This window comes from Oncorhynchus kisutch, unplaced genomic scaffold (assembly GCF_002021735.2).
Source record: "Oncorhynchus kisutch isolate 150728-3 unplaced genomic scaffold, Okis_V2 scaffold3257, whole genome shotgun sequence".
In the NCBI taxonomy this organism is placed as follows: Eukaryota; Metazoa; Chordata; class Actinopteri; order Salmoniformes; family Salmonidae; genus Oncorhynchus; species Oncorhynchus kisutch.
In genome coordinates this window covers 169,793-182,819 of record NW_022265202.1, presented here as the reverse complement: position 1 = coordinate 182,819, position 13,027 = coordinate 169,793, and the positions used below count along the sequence as shown (strand labels likewise).

Below are 13,027 nucleotides of genomic sequence, written 5' to 3'. Positions count from 1 at the left end.
GTTGTGTAGTGCTCTCTGAATTACATTTCATTCAACCACTGAAAACCCTCCCACTTGCTGGCCAACCAAGTTTTCATTCAATAAGGGTTTTCAGGACATTTATCTTAAGCCATCCCTTCAGATACAGGGAAGCATCCTGCAGGGCACCAGAGGAGACAGACAGAGAAGCATCCTGCAGGGCACCAGAGGAGACAGACAGGGAAGCATCCTGCAGGGCACCAGAGGAGACAGACAGGGAACGGAAGCATCCTGCAGGGCACCAGAGGAGACAGACAGGGAAGCATCCTGTAGGGCACCAGAGGAGACAGACAGGGAAGCATCCTGCAGGGCACCAGAGGAGACAGACAGGGAAGCATCCTGCAGGGCACCAGAGGAGACAGACAGGGAACAGAAGCATCCTGCAGGGCACCAGAGGAGACAGACAGGGAAGCAGCCTGCAGGGCACCAGAGGAGACAGGCAGGGAACCGAAGCATCCTGCAGGGCACCAGAGGAGACAGACAGGGAAGCATCCTGCAGGGCACCAGAGGAGACAGACAGGGAACGGAAGCATCCTGCAGGGCACCAGAGGAGACAGACAGGGAAGCATCCTGTAGGGCACCAGAGGAGACAGACAGGGAAGCATCCTGCAGGGCACCAGAGGAGACAGACAGGGAAGCATCCTGCAGGGCACCAGAGGAGACAGACAGGGAACAGAAGCATCCTGCAGGGCACCAGAGGAGACAGACAGGGAAGCATCCTGCAGGGCACCAGAGGAGACAGACAGGGAAGCATCCTGCAGGGCACCAGAGGAGACAGACAGGGAAGAGAAGCATCCTGCAGGACACCATAGGAGACAGACAGGGAACAGAAGCATCCTGTAGGGCACCAGAGGAGACAGACAGGGAAGCATCCTGCAGGGCACCAGAGAAGACAGACAGGGAAGCATCCTGCAGGGCACCAGAGGAGACAGACAGGGAAGCATCCTGCAGGGCACCAGAGGAGACAGACAGGGAAGAGAAGCATCCTGCAGGACACCAGAGGAGACAGACAGGGAAGCATCCTGTAGGGCACCAGAGGAGACAGACAGGGAAGAGAAGCATCCTGCAGGGCACCAGAGGAGACAGACAGGGAACAGAAGCATCCTGCAGGGCACCAGAGGAGACAGACAGGGAAGCATCCTGCAGGGGACCAGAGGAGACAGACAGGGAACAGAAGCATCCTGCAGGGCACCAGAGGAGACAGACAGGGAAGCATCCTGCAGGGGACCAGAGGAGACAGACAGGGAAGCATCTTGCAGGGGACCAGAGGAGACAGACAGGGAACAGAAGCATCCTGCAGGGCACCAGAGGAGACAGACAGGGAAGCATCCTGCAGGGGACCAGAGGAGACAGACAGGGAACAGAAGCATCCTGCAGGGCACCAGAGGAGACAGACAGGGAAGCATCCTGCAGGGGACCAGAGGAGACAGACAGGGAACAGAAGCATCCTGCAGGGCACCAGAGGAGACAGACAGGGAACAGAAGCATCCTGCAGGGCTGCATTCCTCCTCTTCTGTTGTACGGGTGTCTGACTGCTTCCACCAACGTGTGTGTTTACATGTCTGTGTGTGTGTCTATTCCATATGTGTCTGTGTGTGTGTGTCTATTCTATATGTGTATGTGTGTGTGTCTATTCCAAGTGTCTGTGTGTGTTTACATGTGTCTGTGTGCGTCTGTAGGCCTTTGGTCCCCACCCTAGTTAAGATGGGCAGTATGTGTGTGTCTGTAGGCCTTTGGTCCCCACCCTAGTTAAGATGGGCAGTATGTGTGTGTCTGTAGGCCTTTGGTCCCCACCCTAGTTAAGATGGGCAGTATGTGTGCGTCTGTAGGCCTTTGGTCCCCACCCTAGTTAAGATGGGCAGTATGTGTGCGTCTGTAGGCCTTTGGTCCCCACCCTAGTTAAGATGGGCAGTATGTGTGCGTCTGTAGGCCTTTGGTCCCCACCCTAGTTAAGATGGGCAGTATGTGTGCGTCTGTAGGCCTTTGGTCCCCACCCTAGTTAAGATCCTTCATGTTGCATAGTGTATAATCCCACTGACAGCATAGTGTATAATCCCACTGACAGCAGAGGACTGAGTGACTGACAGTCAAAGCTCTGTCTGATGGATGGGCAGGGTGTGTGTGTGTGTGTGCGTGTGTGTGTGTGTGTGTGTGTGTGTGTGTGTGTGTGTGTGTGTGTGTGTGTGTGTGTGTGTGTGTGTGTGTGTGTGTGTGTGTGTGTGTGTGTGTGTGTGTGTGTGTGTGTGTGTGTGTGTGTGTGTGTGTGTGTGTGTGTGTGTGTGTGTGTGTGTAGGTCTATGAAAGGCCCCAGGCAGGTTTACAACAGTGAAGGCGTAACTCAGCTCTAGAAAAGGAGCTGGTCCGTATGTCTGAGTCTGGGGTAGAGTTAGATTTGGGTCAGATAGATAGTTCCATCTCAGGTCAGGTTTGTCAGGTATAGGATAGATAGTCAGGTATAGGATAGATAGTCAGGTATAGGATAGATAGTCAGGTATAGGATAGATAGTCAGGTATAGGATAGATAGTCAGGTATAGGATAGATAGTCAGGTATAGGATAGATAGTATAGTCAGGTATAGGATAGATAGTCAGGTATAGGATAGATAGTCAGGTATAGGATAGATAGTCAGGTATAGGATAGATAGTCAGGTATAGGATAGATAGTCAGGTATAGGATAGATAGTCAGGTATAGGATAGATAGTCAGGTATAGGATAGATAGTCAGGTATAGGATAGATAGTTCCATCTCAGGTCCAGTTTAACAGGTACAGGATAGATAGTCAGTGTTCTGGCTTCCAAATGGAATCCTTAGGGGCTTTACAACATTCTGAAAATTTTTGTCTCAGAATTCCCTGCTTTGCAGAAGTCCTGGTTTCAGGATTGTAGATTCAGCAACACAACACTGATCCAGTAGTGAGATGAGATTTGGTCGCTGTAGAATGAGATCATCTCACTATATAAATGTTCTGCCGTTTGTGGATTGGGGTCAGATACAGTGAGCTACAAATGTATTGGGACAGTGACACATTTGTTGTTGTTTTTGGCTCTGTTACTCCAGTACTTTGAAATGATACAATGTCTATGAGGTTAAAGGTCAGAGAGCAGACTTTAATTTGAGGGTATATTTTCATCTGTATCAGGCGAACCGTTTAGAAATGACAGCACTTTTTGTACATATAGTCCCCTCATTTTACGGGACCAAAAAGTATTTGAACAAATTCCCTGTATTAAAATAGTCCAAGGTTTTGTATTTGGTCTCATATTCCCGTGGTTGTTTTGGTAAATATTTCTTCTTTGTGGAATTCAGGAAGTAGAGTAGATGTTGCCATAGTAACAGCTAATGGAAACCCCCCCACAAAAATATAGCTCTCTAAATTAAAGTTTGGGTACCAGTCTGTTTAGCTGTCATTCCACTTTATGCTGAACATCTGACATGGAGTACAAGGAGAGGAATGTTAGCTAAACAGACTGATACTGAGACTAGTGAAGCCCCGCCTATAACCTTTTAAAAGACACAAGACGACACTCCCTAAATAACTACAGGAGAGTGAGGTTTGTTCAGTTCATTCTTACCATAACTATTAGTCTGTGGAGTATGCTGAATGACAGGTTTCAGCTGTGGAGTGAATGTGTGTCTGTCTGTGTGTGTCACTGTGTGTGTGTGTGTGTGTGTGTGTGTGTGTGTGTGTGTGTGTGTGTGTGTGTGTGTGTGTGTGTGTGTGTGTGTGTGTGTGTGTGTGTGTGTGTGTGTGTGTTCTTCGTACCTTGTGTTGTAACACCACCTAGTGGCTGAATAGAGCATTACGTCAGCCTGGGTTGGACTTGCATTGTGTCAGCCTGGGTTGGACTTGCATTGTGTTAGCCTGGGTTGGACTTGCATTGTGTTAGCCTGGGTTGGACTGGCATTGTGTCAGCCTGGGTTGGACTGGCATTGTGTCAGCCTGGGTTGGACTGGCATTGTGTTAGCCTGGGTTGGACTTGCATTGTATCAGCCTGGGTTGGACTTGCATTGTGTCAGCCTGGGTTGGACTTGCATTGTGTCAGCCTGGGTTGGACTTGCATTGTATCAGCCTGGGTTGGACTTGCATTGTATCAGCCTGGGTTGGACTTGCATTGTATCAGCCTGGGTTGGACTTGCATTGTGTCAGCCTGGGTTGGACTTGCATTGTATCAGCCTGGGTTGGACTTGCATTGTGTTAGCCTGGGTTGGACTTGCATTGTGTTAGCCTGGGTTGGACTTGCATTGTGTCAGCCTGGGTTGGACTGGCATTGTGTCAGCCTGGGTTGGACTTGCATTGTATCAGCCTGGGTTAGACTTGCATTGTGTCAGCCTGGGTTGGACTGGCATTGTGTCAGCCTGGGTTGGACTTGCATTATGTTAGCCTGGGTTGGACTTGCATTGTGTTAGCCTGGGTTGGACTTGCATTGTGTTAGCCTGGGTTGGACTGGCATTGTGTCAGCCTGGGTTGGACTTGCATTATGTTAGCCTGGGTTGGACTTGCATTGTGTCAGCCTGGGTTAGACTTGCATTGTATCAGCCTGGGTTAGACTTGCATTGTGTCAGCCTGGGTTGGACTGGCATTATGTTAGCCTGGGTTGGACTGGCATTGTGTCAGCCTGGGTTGGACTTGCATTGTATCAGCCTGGGTTGGACTTGCATTGTGTCAGCCTGGGTTGGACTTGCATTATATCAGCCTGGGTTGGACTTGCATAGTTGTAACGAAGGCAGTGGCACACATTTTACAGGTGCTGACTTCATATCTAAGGCCTCACTTCAGTCCCACTTTTAAACCAATTACAACTGTGTAAAGGCTTATCGGTAGCCTACATAGAGGCTTCATAAGCACTACATCAATGGTTCTCTAATCACCTATACGTGTATGTTATCCTCTATAAATGGTGTCTAAACATAGCGCTTTATGTCACATTGGGTAATTCAACCTGTAAATGGTGTCTAAACATAGCGATTTATGTCACATTGGGTAATTCAACCTGTAAATGGTGTCTAAACATAGCGCTTTATGTCACATTGGGTAATTCAACCTGTAAATGGTGTCTAAACATAGCGCTTTATGTCACATTGGGTAATTCAACCTGTAAATGGTGTCTAAACATAGCGCTTTATGTCACATTGGGTAATTCAACCTGTAAATGGTGTCTAAACATAGCGCTTTATGTCACATTGGGTAATTCAACCTGTAAATGGTGTCTAAACATAGCGCTTTATGTCACATTGGGTCATTCAACCTGTAAATGGTGTCTAAACATAGCGCTTTATGTCACATTGGGTAATTCAACCTGTAAATGGTGTCTAAACATAGCGCTTTATGTCACATTGGGTAATTCAACCTGTAAATGGTGTCTAAACATAGCGCTTTATGTCACATTGGGTAATTCAACCTGTAAATGGTGTCTAAACATAGCGCTTTATGTCACATTGGGTAATTCAACCTGTAAATGGTGTCTAAACATAGCGCTTTATGTCACATTGGGTAATTCAACCTGTAAATGGTGTCTAAACATAGCGCTTTATGTCACATTGGGTAATTCAACCTGTAAATGGTGTCTAAACATAGCGCTTTATGTCACATTGAGTAATTCAACCTGTAAATGGTGTCTAAACATAGCGCTTTATGTCACATTGGGTAATTCAACCTGTAAATGGTGTCTAAACATAGCGCTTTATGTCACATTGGGTAATTCAACCTGTAAATGGTGTCTAAACATAGCGCTTTATGTCACATTGGGTAATTCAACCTGTAAATGGTGTCTAAACATAGCGCTTTATGTCACATTGGGTAATTCAACCTGTAAATGGTGTCTAAACATAGCGCTTTATGTCACATTGGGTAATTCAACCTGTAAATGGTGTCTAAACATAGCGCTTTATGTCACATTGGGTAATTCAACCTGTAAATGGTGTCTAAACATAGCGCTTTATGTCACATTGGGTAATTCAACCTGTAAATGGTGTCTAAACATAGCGCTTTATGTCACATTGGGTAATTCAACCTGTAAATGGTGTCTAAACATAGCGCTTTATGTCACATTGGGCAATTCAACCTGTAAATGGTTCATATGGCACCCTTTATACACCATTTATAGAGGTTCGCAAGCGCTTATAGATGATTTGTGAAATTATCAGGTTTTTTGTAACGCTTCTCACTCCAGACCTGGCTGTAAACACACCTGATTCAAGTCTTGTTTCGGAGATGATGATTGGTTGATTCAGTCCTGATGAGCCTGGCTCGCACTGATGTTACAGTGCTTATGGTAGACACACCTGGTAGGCTAGTGGTTAGAGCGTTGGACTAGTAACTGAAAGGTTGGAAGTTCAAATCCACGAGCTGACAAGGTACAAATCTGTCGTTCTGCCCCTGAACAGGCAGTTAACCCACTGTTCCTAGGCCGTCATTGAAAATAAGAATTTGTTCTTAACTGACTTGCCTAGTAAAATAAAAAATAAATGGTAGACACACCTAACCTCTGACCCCTCTCACAGAAAGCCCAGGCAGAAGACAATGAGCGTAAATGGAAAAGAACCTCCACCCTACAACACACCAGGTACGTCAATATTCTGTTGTTCTCTGTGACATGACAACGTCAACATTCTGTTGTTCTCTGTGACATGACAACGTCAACATTCTGTTGTTCTCTGTGACATGACAACGTCAACATTCTGTTGTTCTCTGTGACATGACAACGTCAACATTCTGTTGTTCTCTGTGACATGACAACGTCAACATTCTGTTGTTCTCTGTGACATGACAACGTAAACATTCTGTTGTTCTCTGTGACATGACAACGTCAACATTCTGTTGTTCTCTGTGACATGACAATGTCAACATTCTGTTGTTCTCTGTGACATGACAACGTCAACATTCTGTTGTTCTCTGTGACATGACAACGTCAACATTCTGTTGTTCGCTGTGACATGCGGACAATAAAGTTGGATTGTACTATTACATACTAGGCTGTAGCTATACTGTAGGTTACGTCCCAGGTTGTTACTGTACCTGTGTATCATATAGGTTACGTCCCAGGTTATAACTATACTGTACCTGTGTATCATATAGGTTATGTCCCAGGTTGTTACTATACTGTACCTGTGTATCATATAGGTTACGTCCCAGGTTGTTACTATACTGTACCTGTGTATCATATAGGTTACGTCCCAGGTTGTTACTATACTGTACCTGTGTATCATATAGGTTACGTCCCAGGTTATAACTATACTGTACCTGTGTATCATATAGGTTACGTCCCAGGTTGTTACTGTACCTGTGTATCATATAGGTTACGTCCCAGGTTGTTTCTGTACCTGTGTATCATATAGGTTACGTCCCAGGTTGTTACTATACTGTACCTGTGTATCATATAGGTTACGTCCCAGGTTATAACTATACTGTACCTGTGTATCATATAGGTTACGTCCCAGGTTATAACTATACTGTACCTGTGTATCATATAGGTTACGTCCCAGGTTGTTACTGTACCTGTGTATCATATAGGTTACGTCCCAGGTTATAACTATACTGTACCTGTGTATCATATAGGTTACGTCCCAGGTTATAACTATACTGTACCTGTGTATCATATAGGTTACGTCCCAGGTTATAACTATACTGTACCTGTGTGTCATATAGGTTACGTCCCAGGTTGTTACTATACTGTACCTGTGTATCATATAGGTTACGTCCCAGGTTGTTTCTGTACCTGTGTATCATATAGGTTACGTCCCAGGTTGTTTCTGTACCTGTGTATCATATAGGTTACGTCCCAGGTTGTTACTATACTGTACCTGTGTATCATATAGGTTACGTCCCAGGTTGTTTCTGTACCTGTGTATCATATAGGTTACGTCCCAGGTTGTTTCTGTACCTGTGTATCATATAGGTTACGTCCCAGGTTGTTACTGTACCTGTGTATCATATAGGTTACGTCCCAGGTTATAACTATACTGTACCTGTGTATCATATAGGTTACGTCCCAGGTTATTACTGTACCTGTGTATCATATAGGTTACGTCCCAGGTTATAACTATACTGTACCTGTGTATCATATAGGTTACGTCCCAGGTTGTTACTGTACCTGTGTATCATATAGGTTACGTCCCAGGTTGTTACTATACTGTACCTGTGTATCATATAGGTTACGTCCCAGGTTGTTTCTGTACCTGTGTATCATATAGGTTACGTCCCAGGTTGTTTCTGTACCTGTGTATCATATAGGTTACGTCCCAGGTTGTTACTATACTGTACCTGTGTATCATATAGGTTACGTCCCAGGTTGTTTCTGTACCTGTGTATCATATAGGTTACGTCCCAGGTTGTTTCTGTACCTGTGTATCATATAGGTTACGTCCCAGGTTGTTACTGTACCTGTGTATCATATAGGTTACGTCCCAGGTTATAACTATACTGTACCTGTGTATCATATAGGTTACGTCCCAGGTTATTACTGTACCTGTGTATCATATAGGTTACGTCCCAGGTTATAACTATACTGTACCTGTGTATCATATAGGTTACGTCCCAGGTTGTTACTGTACCTGTGTATCATATAGGTTACGTCCCAGGTTGTTACTATACTGTACCTGTGTATCATATAGGTTACGTCCCAGGTTGTTTCTGTACCTGTGTATCATATAGGTTACGTCCCAGGTTGTTACTATACTGTACCTGTGTATCATATAGGTTACGTCCCAGGTTATAACTATACTGTACCTGTGTATCATATAGGTTACGTCCCAGGTTGTTACTGTACCTGTGTATCATATAGGTTACGTCCCAGGTTGTTTCTGTACCTGTGTATCATATAGGTTACGTCCCAGGTTGTTACTGTACCTGTGTATCATATAGGTTACGTCCCAGGTTATAACTATACTGTACCTGTGTATCATATAGGTTACGTCCCAGGTTATTACTGTACCTGTGTATCATATAGGTTACGTCCCAGGTTATAACTATACTGTACCTGTGTATCATATAGGTTACGTCCCAGGTTGTTACTGTACCTGTGTATCATATAGGTTACGTCCCAGGTTGTTACTATACTGTACCTGTGTATCATATAGGTTACGTCCCAGGTTGTTTCTGTACCTGTGTATCATATAGGTTACGTCCCAGGTTGTTACTATACTGTACCTGTGTATCATATAGGTTACGTCCCAGGTTATAACTATACTGTACCTGTGTATCAAAAGTTCCAGGTGTCACTTGCTATAGATTGTATTCATTCTATTTTACATATTGGAGCTTTCTCTTTTTCTAACTCTCAAACCCCCCCGCAATTCTCTCCTTCATCTCACCCCTCGCTCCCTCCCTCCCTCTCTCTCCTCCCTCCCTCCCTCCCTCCCTCCCTCCCTCCCTCCCTCCCTCCCTCCCTCCCTCCCTCCCTCCCTCCCTCCCTCCCTCCCTCCCTCTGTCTCCCTCTCTCCCTCTGTCTCCCTCTCTCTTCCAGTTGAAGGACAAGGTGATAGTGGGGTGAAGGTATATCATGTCCATACCCCCTTCAACCCTCCTTCCTCCACCATCCCCTCCAGTAACTACTCTGTGTTTCAGTCTCAGTCTCAGGGAAAGCCAGGTAAGCACTTCCTGTCCTAAGCCTCATGTATACAGTCCGCAAGCACACAACACCAGAACTGCAGCAACACCAGCTAGCTCGTCTAGCGAGCTAAAATGAAATCTCATTTGGTCGAAGAATTGTTCTGACTTCAAAAGAAACTTGAACGCAATCATGGCGTATTTATAACTGGTAAATTCCCAGGTTCCAAGGGAGATTATTTTGAAGGCAGCAGAAGTATCTCTCTCTCGTCTCTACCCATTATACCATCTTTGTCTCCAATGTTCCCCTCTATACCAGCAGTGTTGGAGCCAGACAAAATATAACTTGTCCTCTTCTCTCTTCCCCTAGTGTACACCAGTGGAGGTGGTGGTATTGGAGGAGGTGGTGAAACTCCCACTCAGAAGTTTGTGAGTTATGACACAGAACTGGGCCGTTCAGAGGGCATGACCACCTGTACTTCCTGTCAACAACAGGTGATGACGAACGTGACCTATAAAGTCGGAGCCTACGCCTGGCTCATGTGCATCCTCTTCATCCTCTGTGGGTGAGTAAAGAAGGGGAGGGGGGAGGAATAGAGGGGAACAGAGGGACCCATAAAGTGGTCTTCATCCTCTGTGGGTGAGTGAAGAAGAGGAGGGTGGGGGGATAGAGGAGAACCCATAAAGTGGTCTTCATCCTCTGTGGGTGAGTGAAGAAGAGGAGGGTGGGGGGATATAGGGGAACAGAGGGACCCATAAAGTGGTCTTCATCCTCTGTGGGTGAGTGAAGAAGAGGAGGGTGGGGGGATATAGGGGAACAGAGGGACCCATAAAGTGGTCTTCATCCTCTGTAATGGAGTAAAGAAGAGGAGTTATAGAATGTCTTGATACTTTTGAGGGAATTAGACGTGTCTAAAATCAACTGAACACCATGTCTCTCTCCCACTTCTCCCCATCTATCTCCCACCCCTCTCTCCCCCACCACTTCCACTCTCCCCATCTCCTCCTATCCCCCCTCTCTCTCCCAGGTTGGTAGTGGGCTGCTGTCTGATCCCGTTCTTCATGAAACACTTTAAGGATGCGTACCACTCCTGTCCTCGTTGCAACCGCATTATCCACGTGGACAAGCCACGCTGCTGCTGACCACCCTACAACCACCCACCACTAGGAGAGCTGCTGCTGACTGTCATACCACCACCCACCACTAGGAGAGCTGCTGCTGACTGCCATACCACCACCCACCACTAGGAGAGCTGCTGCTGACTGCCATACCACCACCCACCACTAGGGGAGCTGCTGCTGACTGCCATACCACCACCCGCCACTGGGGGAGCTGCTGCTGACTGCCATACCACCACCCACCACTAGGGGAGCTGTTGCTGACTGCCGTACCATTGCTGTGGACAATATGCTTTACTACCAGCAGGGGAGCTGTGGCTCTGCTCTCAGTCTGACCACTGGCCACTCTCTCGGTCTGGATTCCATTAGAAGAGCACCAGTACAGTGAAATACCTTTCTCACAGAAAACATGCTCCCTTTCCCTCATGCCCCCACAGCTCGGTGTAGGAATTTGAGAGTGGTTATATTTATCCAGCCCCATCCCTCAGCTGTTTACCAAAGCAGTGGCGGGGTCAGGCTGACCGTTTTTTGGTAGTTCTTTGAATTGCAGATTGCCCTTTTAAATGTCGGGTTTCAATACGCCTCTTATCTACACTCTTTCAGAACAGCGAGGGAGAGGAAAAGGGGGGGGATGTTTTCAGAATGGAATCCAGCCGAAGGGAGAGACCTCCTAGCAGCAGCCCCACAGAAACCTACAGGATTTACACAGTCGTAGGATGAATCCCAAAATGGCACCCTACTCCCTATATAGTGCACTACGTTCGCGAGGGAGCTAGTACAAAAGTAGTCCACTACATAGGGAATAGGGTACGATTTGGGACGCACTTTAGTTGAAATGCTGACCTAACTTACTGTACCAGAGGGTTGTAAATAGTATGAATCTGTGACCTATTTTTGTAAAATAAAAATAAAAACAAGCTAGCAGATGAAGACGTGGTAGAGCTCAACCTGGCCCTTGTTCACAAAGGGAGCAGGGTTGCACAGTTCTAGTAACTTACCCAGGTTTCCCACAAACCCCAGGTTGGAATATCAGAAGGGAAGAGGGTAGCCTGGGTACCAGTCTGTTAAGATATCATTCCACTCTTTGTCTTGGCAAACATGGCTTGACAAAGAGTGGAATGTTAACACACAAACAGACTGTATTTCTCCAGGCTAGGAAGAGTAATTGCAAGCCCTTGAGTAACCTTATACAGAACCTTCAGATAGAAATGTGTTGTGTAGAACAGACATGATTCCCTGGTAAATGTATATCTATATTCCCCTTGAGTAACCTTATACAGAACCTTCAGATAGAAATGTGTGTATCTGTCGTTTGGTCAACCCAGGGCCTTAATCAAGGGAATATAGATAGTAATGTATACATTTTTCCAGGGAATCATGTCTGTTCTACACAACACATTTCTATCTATATTCCCTTGAATAAAGGCCCTTGGTTGACCAACCGACAGACAACGAGCCCAATATTCAGATAATGATAATTATAGCTATGATTCCTACAAATCGGGCGTCCTTTACTGCTCTCCCCAGGTCCCCCCCCCTTTCAGAAAGCTGTTATGTCCATAAAGTACTGAACTGGGTGTTTTACATTATTTTAGAATAAACCAAATTTGATTTTATTGAGAAAACTCATTATTCTAACTGTCAACTACAATGACGTGCAACAACACCACACAGCTGACCTGATGTTCTGTTATATTGTGTAACACCACATAGCTGACCTGATCTGTTATATTGTGTAACACCACACAGCTGACCTGATCTGTTATATTGTGTAACACCACATAGCTGACCTGATCTGTTATATTGTGTAACACCACATAGCTGACCTGATGATCTGTTATATTGTGTAACACCACATAGCTGACCTGATCTGTTATATTGTGTAACACCACATAGCTGACCTGATCTGTTATATTGTGTAACACCACACAGCTGACGAGAAATGGAGTACTGTTATATTGCTTACACAGATTATATGCCTCTAATAAAATATATTATCCATTTTGTTGTGGTTTGGTTGTTGCATTAGACAGGGAGTTGAGAGTAAATGAGAGGTGGTTCTTAACGGACCCACTGGTCAAAATAAACAAGGTGTTTTTTTTTTAACCTTTATTTAACCAGGCAAGTCAGTTAAGAACAAATTCTTATTTTCAATGACGACCTAGGAACAGTGGGTTAACTGCCTGTTCAGGGGCAGAACGACAGATTTGTACCTTGTCAGCTCGGGGGTTTGAACTTGCAACCTTCCGGTTACTAGTCCAACACTCTAACCATTAGGCTACCTGCTGGTTACTATTCCAACGCTCTAACCACTAGGCTACCTGCCACCTCTACACTCTAACCACT

At 45.6% G+C, this 13,027-nt stretch overlaps 1 protein-coding gene across 2 annotated transcripts in view; it reads left to right on the top strand.

Annotated features, from left to right (window-relative positions):
- LOC116371461 (lipopolysaccharide-induced tumor necrosis factor-alpha factor homolog) overlaps positions 1-12,685 on the top strand; it is a 56,237-nt gene extending 43,552 nt beyond the window's left edge. For both annotated transcript variants that reach the window (XM_031820339.1, XM_031820340.1), the window contains exons 2-5: positions 6,520-6,581; positions 9,480-9,602; positions 9,933-10,128; positions 10,591-12,685. In XM_031820339.1, coding sequence (XP_031676199.1) covers positions 6,520-6,581; positions 9,480-9,602; positions 9,933-10,128; positions 10,591-10,705 — 496 coding nt within the window. In that variant the 3' untranslated portion in view covers positions 10,706-12,685. The remainder of the gene's footprint in view (positions 1-6,519; positions 6,582-9,479; positions 9,603-9,932; positions 10,129-10,590) is intronic.
- Positions 12,686-13,027: the final 342 nt, after the last annotated feature.